Genomic DNA, 14,579 nt, shown 5'->3' with positions numbered 1-14,579 from the left:
TGGTCGGTGGTTTTTCTCCGGGTGCTCTCGCTTTCCTTCACCAACAAACACGTACGCCCTTACATATAAATGACGCTGGCTATCAATATAACGTTAAACTATTAAAAACCTACTATGCATGCGAATGTTGCTAATTTATGTTATTGAACAGCTTAGCAAATATATATAAGCTCAGCTAGTCTTCATAAGACCTTCTCAAAAACATAAAGAAACGTTTGTACACCGTAATTATTTTACATTTTTACAAGTTATGCAATTACTTTAAAATAGACGGCCTGTTTATGTGTAGTAAAGTATTTTGCATCTACTAAAAAAAACGAACAGAAGAATTAACTAACATGCAGATGTAAGCAAAATGATATACATGGGTAAAAAATGTAACAAGTGGATTATAAACGATTATTGCCAAGCTTTTATCACCAAATTCTAACGAAAATTTGTGATAATCAAAGAGAGTGATTGATTCGTTTTCTCTTTCACTGTGTGCAGCTTTGTGCTTTTAATGACGTTGACTTCATTTTTCTCAGTAGAGCAACTTTTAAAAACATTGTTAAGGGGGTCGATAATATGTACATGTACATATGTACAGTATATCGCATTTTTCAAACATGATATTGAACCCGGATTGCACAGCTGCGATTTTTCATATTTTACGGAATCTCAGTCCGGAAAAATTTCCAGTTTAGAAACGCCTATAGCTACCACGTGATAACTCCATTTCCGGTTACCTTCAGAAAATTCAGCCAGGCTTGTCAGAGCTATGAAAATGAGGACCTCTATAGCTACATAACGACACAACGATATGGTTAAATCAGGTAAATGATCGCGGATCAAATAATGTTTCGAGGATAGTCGTACCATAATCGATAGTTTCATTCCCGCTGTAGGTTAATTCGTCTGTCAATGATCCCCGACAGTCGATTATCAAATTAAGGTTCATGTAATGGCTTTAAACAGTGATATTTTGCAAGCCTAAAACTCATTACTGTGCTGCAATTGAACAGAACTAATTTCATTAATTGTTGGTATATACCCTGGCTAACTGTCAGTCTTACTGTTGATATGTAATTTGTGAAGCTGCGTGTAAAATATGAGAAAAATGTATATTTCTGGAGAAGACATAGAACTCGTGTGAATTGCATTGATGGAACCAAATAATCATGCCATCGTGTTCAGTTGTGAATATGCCAGGTACTCCAACAGTTTGTTTGGCAAAATCGGACCAGCAAATAGCGCAGGAGCCTAGTGTAGTAAATGCAAATGGCTGCTATAAATGGCAGATCGAAAATATCGGCATATCAGAAGCCATCTCAATTGATACAAATGTTTTTATAGACACCATAAGGTACTCAGAACATAACAAGAAGACTCTTCACAAAAAAAATAGTTCAAACAATCTGTTTGGGGCGAAAAATGCAAATTTCCGGAAAGAGCCTCAAAGTCCACATTTTAGCTATTTTTTTTCGTAAATATTCTTCTTGTCATGTTCAGAGTACCTTATAGTGTATATAAGAGCACTTGTATCAATTAAAATGTCGTCTTATATGCTATATTTGTGATCCGCCATTTAAAGCAGCCATTTGCATTTACAACAATAGGCTCCTGCGCTATTCGCTGGTCCGATTTTGCCAAACAAACTGTTGGAGTACCTGGCATAGTCACTACTGAACACGATAGCATGTTTATTTGGTGCCATCAATGCAATTCACACGAGTTCTATGTCTTCTCCAGAAATATACATTTTTCTCTTATTTTATTGAAATTTACAAGCAGCTTCACAAATTACTTATCAACAGTAAGACTGACAGTTAGCCAGGGTATATACCAACAATTAATGAAATTAGTTCTGTTCAATTGCAGCACAGTAATGCGTTTTAGGCTTGCAAAATATCACTGGTTAAAGCCATTACATGAACCTTAAAATTTAAACTGTACAAATTATGTACTCTATAATGTTACAAACACATGGTCTGTCACTTGACTTATCAGTATATTGTGTTAGCATTAATGATACACTGTACTAAATGAGTAACAACACGATGAGACAAATTAACATGCCTACGTGGTATCGAATATCCAACCAATGTACTAAGGCCTCATTAGTCCGCTAAAACTGACCATAATCGCAGGCTCAAAATTCTGACTGATCGCCTGTTTATGGTCAGCTACCTACTACCTAAAAGCCGGGGATTGTAGTACAAATCTGGCGACAGCGATTATGAGAATTCTGCATGTTGGTTTGGGGTCAAATATGCCTTTAAAGTTAAAGGAAAACGTTTGGCACTCACTTTAATACATGTCACATCCCAATTCATCACATTAACGATGCTATGTCCCTAGTTATGTTCGAGACGTCCAAGAATCAGTGTTTCGGTAGCCATCTTTGAAGACCAAAAGTTAATTTTAACAGCCAATTAGAATCGTCGAATTTCACCGGAAATCGATCCCAGCTGTCTGATTGGGTGTTAAAATTAACTTTCAGTCTTCAAAGATGGCTACCCAAACATTGATTCTAGGACGTCTCGACCATAACTAGGGACATAGCATCATTTATGTGTTGAGTTGGGATGTGACATGTATTAAAGTGAGTGCCAAATGTTTTCTTTTAACTGTCAATACCTTTCTGACCCCAATTAAACCTACAGAAGTCCCATAATCGCTGTCGCCAGATTTGTACTACAATCCCCGGCTTTTCAAGAGCAGTAGGTAGCTGACCATAAACAGGCGATCAGTCAGAATTTTGAGCCTGCGATTATGGTCAGTTTTAGCGGACTAAGGCCTCATAGGCCTGAAGGAGTAAGCTAATTAATATCATGCACGGCATGCGAAGAGCGAACCTCTCCTTGTTTATTTCCAGTTCAATTGTAGCAGACATAAATCTAATTTAAAAATAGTAATATGTGATATAATGGTTGTCAAGCATATATATATAGTAAAACTTTTAATCTAAACAAAATTTAAAGATTTGGATTTGGACGTTGATTTTCTGTGTCAATGCAGTGTCATAGGCCTGGGTTGCCGTGTATGCGAATCCCATTTCACGCCATTTGTTGACGTGATGTGACAACCAGAACAGGTTAAACTGGAAGTATGAAAAATTTTAGCCCTCCATGCATGCAGGTCTCAATACAGTCAAACCTCGATGTATCGAAGTTCAAGGGACCGTCAGAAAAACTTCGAAACATCGAGACTTCGAATTATTCGTGGTTGAAATTAGACCGATGTTGGTTTTTTTTACCATGACCAACTGTGGTAGTTGTGTACATGTCGTTTCCGTTCCGTAAACTTTATAATCATTGTATTTACCACAAGCAAAACAAAATAAAAACGAAGTATGCAATTAATCACATGTATTGCTATTGTTAGCAATGCATACATATATTATAAACAAGACTTACGTGTACTAGGCCTAACCCATGTACAAGTGTTCGTTTTTGTGACTATTTAAGCGATGGTTAATATTACGGAATGAATATAAAAACGAAAACACGTTGTAAAAACGAAACTTAAAAGGAGGAACCAAAAGCGCTTTAACACCTACAAAATACTTCGATTTAGAATGATCGATTTGCTCCAGATTTTATGCCAAAGTTGTGTAATGTAACAGTTTTGAGTATGAGTTACCAATAATGTGGCTCGCTATTAACCTTTCCGTAAATTCTACAAATTGCTACCGATGGCGGCGGCGAACATCAAAAGCAACTAACTGAATCTTTGCCGTACTAATGATTTAATAACGCAGCTTGTAAAAACAAAGCACCGGGTATCGGCATGGTTAGTGATATTAATTATCTTGATGATATCAAACTAGCAACACAAGCTGTCATAATCCCTTTTGTCCGGCGAAGGGCCGTCGCGAGACAGCTGCAAGTAGGTGTGACAGCATGCCGCGGGGTATCGGCGAACATCTGATCTGTACAGGTAAATTTTTATTCGAATCATCGAGTGTCAGTTACCTATGATTCTATAACAAATGGTCCATGAAAAAAGTTCGATACATCGAGAACTTCGATCCATTAAACTTCGATTTTCATACATGGGTGAGTTAGTAATGTTATATAGTGAAGAAATTCGGGACCAGACAAAAAGTTCGATACAGCGAGAAATTCGATTCATCGAAGTTCGAATCATCGAGGTTTGACTGTATGTACTTTTGCTTACGTACATGTTACCGGAGCAGAGCTTCGATTTTCGAGCTTCACTCTTACTTATAAAGCTAATTAAGTGGTCACAGGCCTAGGCCTACATGTGGTTCCAAACTGTATTACAATGACATACCGTGATGAGAAATGAACTGTAGTATGTTATATATGGCTTTCTTATTTGATTTCTTTTGCAAAAGGATTGTCCAGAGATTCTATTAAGTGCCCCTTTATTTATTTTCAATTTTTGAAGCACCCAAGGCACTTACTGGGTCGTAGTGATATGAATGGTCACCTTCTAGCTTTGCGCTGAGGGAATTTCCCTTTAGTTATGTCAATAAATCTAGAAGGCCTGATGGACCAGAATGATTCAATCCCGATTGCTTATTCAGTGCTCTCACTGCTGACCACTCCAATGATCAGGTCTGAGCATCATGTAATGCAATTACATGTACATGCATGGACTTAGTCAATAGAGGTCACTGGTTTCAAAGTTCACTGATGCAGGTTTAGGGTTTTATAAGTTTAATGTCCTATTAACAGCCAGGGTCATGTAAGGATGTGCCAGGTTTATTGGATGAAAGCTGGAGTACCGGGAGAAAAACCACCGACCAGCATCTGTCAGTTCCTGGCAACTGCCCCACGTGGGATTCGAACCCCCATCCCAGAGGTGGAGGGCTTGTGGCCTGGTAATATGTCGAGACATCTTAACCACTCGGCCACTGCTGCCCCCTGATCACTGATGTATCAATGTTACGTTACTGGATCACAGATTGGTGCGTTGAGGCATCGTAAATTTATCCTCAATTTGTATTGTGATACCTGAAAAGTTGTAAGTATATTTCCAAAGAGTATCATCAGCGCTAATCGGAACTCCTCATACATCTGTGTGTATTACAATGTAATATTTAACTCTTTCACTGACCTTGATAGAGCTGCTTGTCAGAGTTTTTCAAATTCAAATATCCTCTCCAAGCAAAAACTGTAGGAAACAGATGAAACATGTCGTTGGTAATGAAAGTGGACACAGCTGAATCAGCCTACCACAATCAGACTATAGTCATCAGTTTCTCATGTATCACGCCACGAATTACGACACGTGTCATATCATGACCTTCATATCATGGTGTGAACCAATCATCTTGCCATACAAAGCTAGATATATTTATATAGTCAACTATAGCGTTACTAATGGTGAACTGTGACATTCTTGCAAAATAAAAAGTAAATTCTGTTTATTTTACATCGATTGCGAAACAATGTACATGCAAACATGCCCGTGCGAGCTAGCTAGTAGCTAGGGGCCTTAAAGTTAAAGGAGTAAGGGAGAGAACTTACATAGGCATATTGCCTATTGTTCAATTCCTTTTCAATTTGATTAAAATACAATTTTGTTGGAAGATAAAAGTCGAAGGAAACCGGAATGCCCGAAAAAAAATCTTTAAGATTGGGCAGATGACCTTTTCACGTCTGTCAGCATGCTGGAGATCAAACCCTGGTCATCCAAGTGAAAGGCGAGTGACTTAACCACTACACCACGTGCACATGCACCCGATCGCGAACACTCATTCTTGTCATTAGCTTAGACTGATAAACTAACTAATCACTGATTCAGCCTTTTGTTTTTGTTCTCTTGACCAGAGCCCTAACTGAGGAGAATACCTGAAATGGCTGTATGGCTAGTCTTGTTTCTGATTCTCCTGGACACATCAATGGTGCTAGGACAATGGGGAGAGTCACATGAGCAAGGCCCTCCAGTGGAATGCAGTGGAAACCGATACCGTACCCACGATAAAAGCTGTGCCAACTGTACAGAGTGTCCGTCAGATCTTATTGTTATAGAACTGTGTTCTCCACTGAAAGACACAATATGTGGACCATTTGAAGGCTTCTCCTTTCAGGAATCGCAGCGATCTCAGCATGCAGTACCTGAGGATAAAGCATATAACAATAAAACTCTGCCTAAGTATGACCTTGTGGAAAAAAGTGACATGGAACATTGGCGCCAGCTAGCATTCTCTCTCATCGGAGTGTTGTGTTTACTAGTTGTGGTAGCTACAGTGATCGTCTTTGTGACTTACGCCAGGTTTTTGAAATACCGTCAGGCAAAGACAAGGAGACCATCAACTTCAGAAAGAGGTAATGTTTATTTATAAAGTATGTAAACATGAAATTTATTATTCTTTGCAGTGATTTATGGGCCTTGCCTTGAAAAGTCATGGACACCAGCTGGTTTCTCAGTATACATAATTATAAGAACTCATAATTTTGCAAAGCCAATGTCTGTTAGTATTGAATTTATGTTAGTTTGATTATATGCCTTAAAAATTAACTCTTCAAAAGTTATTATAATAATAAACTTTATTTATTGAGGATGGATTTATATGCTTATCTACCACATGGTCCTCCTGAAATTATTTTATTAATTTTATTAAATTAATAGACTTATTTATCATCAGCGTGACATGATTGTTTCACTCAAAGATTATGTCTAGAATCTGCTCATTATCTGCTGATAATTTTAATAATAATAATTTTAAATTTCGAAACTTTCATTTTAGAATAGTAATAGTGAATATAATAAACAGGATGTGTTTCCACAGGTGAAATGGAAGGAGAATATGTGGTGATACATAGACGGCCTTCGGGATACGTCCCGGCGTCTCTCGAGGAGTTCAACCAGATTTCAGAAGGCTCCCCTGTGTCTCCTCTCCTGGAAAGTTTGTCCCATGGTCACCGCGGACCTGATAGGTACTCCAGACTTCCACGTCGCAACAACTATAGACCTCAAAGGAGACTCCTCAATGAGTATGTTGATGATGTGTTCGAGTCTGATAACAGTGACAGTTCAAGGACATCTGGGGTCAGAGGTCACTTACAGACAATTCCAGAGACACCAGATGGAGACGTATAGGCAGAGGGAGCTGTGTAGGACAAGAAATCCGACCTAAAAGTCAAGATCTCTAGAATGTTTGTTTGTGAAGCAATCATTAGTGAATAACATGTTAAAATAATTTGAATGAGAGTAGTGTGACGTGTGTGGTGGTAAACCTGTAAGGTGTATGTGTTTGATACCTATAGTAGCATAAAATCTGGTATTTTATCATCCTGATATCTACAGATAATGTATAATTCATTGATCAAGATAGCCTCAAATAACCATTTACATTCAACAGCATCACAGACACCTGAAGTCATATACATTTGTATTGGTTTATATTGATTTAATTCAGCTTAGAGCTTTATACCTTTATCTAACATCTTTCATGTACAAGTATTAATAAGTACAGAATTGTTGGTACATCAGGCATTATTTGTAGGCTGCTCCTCCAGTTTCAAAAGGACAAGTACTCTTATATTATAAAATATACTTAATAAAGATCTGCAAAATCCATCATTATAGACAAGTCGAGTAGCAGTAGATATACTTATAAACAAAGACATTTCTGATATTTACACATATTGTCTTCACTGCCTTTAGAAAAAGCACAAATTTGACTTTTTAAACTTATTTGATTTTTATTTTAATATTTTTTTTTATTTAAGTTTATATTTTTATTGGGAGTATTAAATCTCACCATTTTGATTTTAACGTATTTGATTATACCCCAACCGTTTGCTGATTCTTCTAGAAATCGGTCCCAGATATGTTTCTCTTCTCAACATATTGTGTGCCCTTTTTTAGAAATTTACTTGAAATTATCTTTTGAAAGAAATTGTTATGTTTTTAATTAAAACCTTATTATAATGGATGACGTAGCTAATTTTAGGAGGTGCACACATGGTGACAAGACACAATCTTAATTAGAATACATTTGATATGTTAAAGAAAATCTGGCTATCATAATGCTGCTTTTTTGTTCTGATTATAATGTATTGATATTTAAAATGAATTCTTAACTTAAATCAGGAGTTTAAAAAATATCATTGTGGCTGATTTGGTACCATTAGCCCTCCATATTTTCTAAGTTTTGAATTTGAATTCCTCTTGGGAACAAAATTAAATATAAAAAATGTTTCTAAACCAACGAAAGAGATTATATAAAGTATAGTTCTGAAGGACATGATAAAAAGGAACAGTTTTATTTCTAAATAAAAAAGATACATATAAATAATCATTATAAAAATACACCCATACCTGTAAATCGGTCAAGGAATCCATATCTCGTGTAAATATGTTGATATTTTTACAACTTAACACAATCATTATAATACACGGGAACAGTAGTGTGTGTGTCAGTTGAGTTGGTAATGAAAGGTTATAATTTTGATAAGGAAATACTGATGTTTTTGTTTGTATTTGATAGCTTCAAAGTTTGTTTTTCTTTGGTGACTTTGGTTGTGTTCATTTATTTTGCCAAAGGAGCATATTTTAAATTGATGAATGTCGCTTTTTATCATGTATATACCATAAACCTGATGTTTTGTAACAAACTGTGTATATTAGTAAGTTATAATTTGTTATGGTTAAGTTATAGCCAGCCAGCTTTTCATGGTCATTGTTTCATGTTTTGTAAGATTTTTGTAGAATCTTACTTAGTGTTTTGTTAAGAATAATGTTAAGTCAGCAAGAGTTATCTTCTCTTTGATCAGGTAATTATATTGTTTTGTTATAAGCTTTTGTCAAAGAAGCTCTCGATTTCTTTTTCAGAATTGGAAATAAATCATAAAAACGAAGGCTGTAACAAAACCTTAGATTTCACAGACAGACCATGCCACTTTGTATCTCGGGGTTTCTGTAAAACTTATTTCTAATGATTATAAAAGATTTATTTTTACATCTTATTTCTTTCTTTCTCAAAACTTTAAAATTTAATTTTACATCCAATATGTAAGATAAAAGTTGAGAACATACGAGTTGTTGAATTTTTATGTTAACACCCAAAATTGTCTATTAGTAGGCCTTAAAAAAATAAATTAAATTAATACGTTTTGGCAGGTCTTTTTTTATAAAGAGGGTTTGGTAACTAGCACAATATACTATTACCAGTAACGTTGATCTAAGCTGAAAGTCACAAATAAATACAAATTATTGTTAATATTTGTTACGTATTTTTAATTTTAAGAGTTTTCATTTTTTTTGTGCTACAATATTGATTGATATTAGTATTAAATACATTTCTGAAAAGTATGATAAAGAGGTAAATTATGTTAGCAACGTTTATTGTATAATACAAACAGTATTTGTAATAATTATTTGAAATTTGTCTTCCAGAAGTGCAGGGCACTCGTGTCACATTGTAACGAATACTTGAAGATGGTGAAACTATTAATGGTGCTATTCTTTGTCTGTAGAGAGATCTTAGTGCTGGACCTAACCCTACTCACCATGTTACTGTATACTGTATGTAAAATTTGAAAAATTACAAGAGTTTAAGGAAGTTTATTGATGTAGATTTATCTGCCCTAAATAAAAGTTATCTTTCTTCACACTGTCATGCAGCTCTGTTAACGCCCAAACAAGAACCTTGATAAATCTGTAAAAGTAGTGATGCAATGCTTTATATCTTAAAATGTTCCCAACTTAATCTCATGTCATTTTTAACAAAATAAAAGTAATCCTTTTGTTTAAAGTGTGACGAAATGATAACTTGGTGATATTTATGACAGCTGTCTTGATAACACATAATTTTACAAGTTTGTTTTATGTTTGATAATAGTAATACATAATATCCAGCAGTGATTGAAATGAAAACAATGACGACTTGATACAAGATTGGTATGTTTTGTTCTTAGATGGTATATAAGAATTGGTTTTTCCTGGTTACAGCAGTTTTTATTAACATGAGGAAATTTCATTGTATCTGTATCTGTGCCATTTTTGAAAGATATGAGTAAAATAAGTATATCAAGTCATTTACTTTATTTATTTGTAGATTTATTTGTAGATGTGTAATTGACTATAAGGTAATATTTCAAAATGCCTACTGATGCAAGAAAAATATTTTGGCATTATTTTTTTCCATTAAACATTTTTTTTAGATCTTCTGGTTTGGTTGTTTGTTTAATACACTGATTTGTTGAATAAGTTGTGAATTTTATGTTAATAACAAATATCGAGCAACTCAGTCATTAAAAGAACCGTCTCTTAATGGCCCCCTACCTTTTGAAACGTCATCTGACCCGAAGGGTCATGATGGCCTATAGTCATCATGTTTCATCCACCGTAGGCTGTCCGCTGTGTGTAAACTTTTCACATTTTGAACTTCTCCTCCAGTTCTACCAGTGCGATTTGGCTGAAACTTGGAAATGATCCTGACATGGTCCTTACAAAGTGCTGTTATTTTTGGGGTCGATCTGATATCCAAGATGGCCGCCACAGCTGCCATCTTTAAAACACATTTTGAATTTCTCAAAATCTTCAAGTGCGATTCGCTGAAACTTGCCTTAAATGATCCTGACATGTTCCCGGCAAAGTGTTGTTACATCTTGGGTTGATCCTTACTGTTGTATTCCCATTTGGGATGGTTTCAGATTCGAATCTAATCAGTCGTGATTAAACACATGTCACAAAGCCATTGCTGGTGTCCACTTGCTTTTATTACTCTCCTTGCGCATGCTCAGGGAGCATACTATATTTCAAGTATACCGAGGGAGCATTTATGAATTGTTATCAAATGATACAAACACTACACTTACATTTTGGGTTGATCCCAAATCGAAGATGGCCATCATGACAACCTATCTAATTAGTTTCCTGTGCAACTGTTGCTAAGGTAGTCAGATCACCGTTAAGGCCATTGGGCCTCTTGTTAAAATGCGAATGTAAAGTTTGTTTGTTTGTTTTTTTGGCACTTAATTTCTAGTAATCACTGAAGAAGTCTTCCTCAGTATGGTCTACTAAGTCTATGCCTCTGTTTATCGGATTTGGAACAAATCCAAACACAACAAGGCAGAAGGTAGCCATATGTTACTGGTATGCAAAATGTGCGCGAAGTTTTGAATTTTTTAGTGTATTGAATATTTCAAAGAAGGACAAACGGAGATATTCTGTGATGGATGACCTCTATGCTCTCTTGTGGTAATCCGATGGTTGTAACCACAGGGATCTGAGCATTAGGCCTTATATATACAGTGGAACTCGGTTAATACGAACTCGAAGGGACCGAGAGATAAAACTTCGAGTTATCCGAGTGTTCGAATTAAGCGAGTTCTCATGTCTAATGACGATCTCTTTACTTGGTATATATAGACCAGAGTTCCATGTCGTAAAATGATGTGAACAAGAGAGATGTAAAAATCGCCGATTGTAGTTGCAAAATTATAACAATAAAACCGAGATATATATTTTGAAATGCTTTTCTACAGCAGATTTTTGAGGAAAAAATCAGCATTTTCGGCGAGCTCGTTGTCCAAAAAAATCTCATTTCGAGTTATAAGAACATTTTATGTATGATTTTTTAATTCGGACCCAAAATTTACTTCGTATTATCCGAGTTCTTCGAGTTTTTCCGAATTCGAATTATCCGAGTTCCTTAAACAAAGATAAAGAGGGAATTCAGCCGGGACCGGCAAAGTACTTCGTATTAAGCCGGGTTGTCGAATTATCCGAGTTCGTATCAACCAAGTTCCACTGTAGCTATAGCTAGTTACAGATTATATAATCATGGACCTACCATAGTGCCATAAGACCATTTTAGACGTTTTATCATACTCTACAGGGCACTATACTCGTATATAGTACACTGTAGAGTATGATTTTTATCGTTTTTTTTATCTAGACCTCTAAAACGTCTAAAATGGTCTTGGGGCACTCTGGTGGGTCCATGATTATATAATCTGCAACTAATTCTCAGACCCCTGTGTCTGGTGGGTCCATGATTATATAATCTGTAACTAATTCTCAGACCCCTCTGTCTGGTGGGTCCATGATTATATAATCTTTAACTAATTCTCAGACCCCTGTGGTTGTAACGTATTATTTTTTTTAGTTTATTTATCATTAACTTGATAAAGGTCAATGTCATTGTTTTTTAAAAGAGAGATGGTGCTAATTCCAGTGTTTTGCTTTACTTCGATTGGAAATTGACTAATAATTGTAAAGAATAAAATGAATCGATTTAATTTTCAGTATAGATAGCCTTATTTCCAGGTATACCCATGATGTTCCACAAAGGAATCCAGATTACGTTGTGATAGACTATAATAGACTACTACGTGTATATATACATTATGTACATGTATACTATCATGGACAAAAACCGGACCCGGCCTATCTGCACGAGCTGCGGTATTCCTAAGAGCGTTTCCAACCTTTATTCCTTGGTAGCGTGCAGGTAGTGTAGTAGATGGTTTTAACGTTGATTAATTAACGCAAGCCATTCATTGGTAGTTCGACTTTTCCTTTTATTGGTTACAAACAACGTAGAGACTCTACAAAACGAACAAATACACACAATAAATACTTTGACAAAACGTTGCAGATAATATCACAATTAAAATCAAACTTTACAGCGTACCGCTTACATTTATATTTTAACTTAACAATATGGCGTTATACATGAATTCAAAGGTTAGTATATTCTAACCAAGACTTATACATAATATACAAAAAGGAGATGCGTCCAAAAAATAGCCGGACGCTTACTTTTTAACATTAAAACATAATAGCCAATATTACTAATGTAGCTAATAAAATAGTAAAAATACAGATATATACCTATGTGTGGCACAAAGTCGCCTGTGGCATTCACGGTGCGATTTCAGTTAGGTTCCTTACGGATGCGTACAGTGTATCTGTAAATTATAAATATAATACTATTGATAAATATATACCCTTGATGTAGCGTACGATATTATCAAAAGATAATTTACTTTAATCAAATAACGAAATATATTACATCAGAACGATCGTCTATTTTAATACAAAATACACAATTATTAACTTCTATATTATAGAAATACAGATTGCATTATATAGCTAGATATACGTACAATAAACTCATTTAGATATCAAAAGAAAATATTCGACTTACATTACATGATTGTCCTTGATGTGTAGAGGCGCTCTAAAATAGGTGTGACCGTCTAGTGGTCAATCGTAGGAATGCGCTACTGTATAGATCTATACAATGACTGGAAAGGGCGATTTGGCGCCAAAACCGAATAACCAATAAAAACATTACATTTGGACATTACGTCATATAATAAAACCGACCAATAGATACTATCTACATTGATATACATATGACGGAAGATACCGAAACTTTACGAATACGAAACGATACGATACCAGGGGCGGATTTAGGTTTTGAGGTTAGAGGGGGCGTGGGACAAAGCAAATCAGGCGAGGGGTCTGGGGGCCGCCTAGGCCCCAAGAAGCTCTCGAATAAATGGTGCAAAATCCTGCATTCTGAGGATTTCATGAACACATTTTCCAGCAAATAATTGAAGCCATTTAAGGATGTTTATTTATGGTTTTCGTGTCAAGTGTCATATTTTTTATTTGAAGTTTTGATTTTTGGCGAGGATCACCTCGCCATTGTGATCGTGGTTGCAAAATTCTCTTTCAGTCAATTTCCTCAATATGATTGGCTTAGAACTTGCTCGCAGATACTAGCGCTCCTAACGGCAGTGTATTCAACAACTTTGATTTTACCGGGAATTTTAAATAGCAAATTTTTAATATGAAAGTTACTGAAATAAGCGTATCTGTAATGTTGAAATAGGAGAAGTAGATGACTGCTTTCATATCCTTACCATATACACTATCCAAATGATCTTAGGTTTGAAAATTTTCACTTGAATTGTTTACAATGTATCTAGACTTTCCGTCCCGAAAATGTTGTTAACAATGCATGAAGACGTTTCGTCCCGAAAATGCTTCGCTTCGCCCCACGCGTTTTGTCCCTACTAGTGACAATTATCCCGCAACGGAAAAATGAAATCAATGTTTCACCTCAAACATCAAAATTTTTACAATAATGATTTTTGTAATTTGAATCATATTAGTTCGGGAGCAAATAAATCTCAGGACGAAATGGAGATTTGTTTATCACGGCTGCGTTATGCCACATGTACGTGTAAATCCACAATGGAAGAAAGACAACTCTAAGAAAATTTAGGATAAACTTTGTAAACTGATCAAATAGCGCGTGAGAGACGATGAACATTTTCTAAATGTTCAAGCTGGCGTAATCTTCCAACTTACGGCAGTTAATAAGGTATGAATATTTACCACATCCATAATTATCGATAATTTTATAAGCACGTGTATACATTATCAGATTATATATACATATTAAAGCACGTATAGAGGTTGTCACTTAAAACATTTTAGCCACTTTCATCACATGTAGGCCTATACTACAGGAGCTTGACGTTCTGATAATATATATAACGTATTCAGTAAACTACGTAATTAACGAAGTATTTTTGGTCCGAATGACAAAAATCATACATAAAATGTTCGTATAACTCGAAGTGAGATTTTTTTGG

General features: G+C 35.5%; 1 protein-coding gene across 1 annotated transcript; it reads left to right on the top strand.

Annotated features, from left to right (window-relative positions):
• The first annotated feature begins 687 nt into the window (after nucleotides 1-687).
• LOC138329603 (uncharacterized) lies at nucleotides 688-10,125 on the top strand. Its single transcript, XM_069276692.1, has 3 exons — nucleotides 688-815; nucleotides 5,784-6,281; nucleotides 6,746-10,125. The coding sequence occupies exons 2-3, from the start codon at nucleotides 5,810-5,812 to the stop codon at nucleotides 7,054-7,056; spliced, it is 783 nt and encodes a 260-aa protein (XP_069132793.1). The 5' UTR covers nucleotides 688-815; nucleotides 5,784-5,809; the 3' UTR covers nucleotides 7,057-10,125.
• Nucleotides 10,126-14,579: the final 4,454 nt, after the last annotated feature.

Source organism: Argopecten irradians, chromosome 8 (genome assembly GCF_041381155.1).
Source record: "Argopecten irradians isolate NY chromosome 8, Ai_NY, whole genome shotgun sequence".
Taxonomy (NCBI): Eukaryota; Metazoa; Mollusca; class Bivalvia; order Pectinida; family Pectinidae; genus Argopecten; species Argopecten irradians.
Note: the sequence above shows the minus strand (reverse complement) of the source record. Positions and strands in the feature narration are given on the sequence as shown.

Bases quoted from the DNA above. Each gene is read 5' to 3' on its own strand.
- LOC138329603 (XM_069276692.1), top strand. From the start codon at position 5,810: ATGGCTGTATGGCTAGTCTTGTTTCTGATTCTCCTGGACACATCAATG. The intron at 6,282-6,745 runs GTAATGTTTATT...GTGTTTCCACAG, and splicing joins ACCATCAACTTCAGAAAGAG to GTGAAATGGAAGGAGAATAT.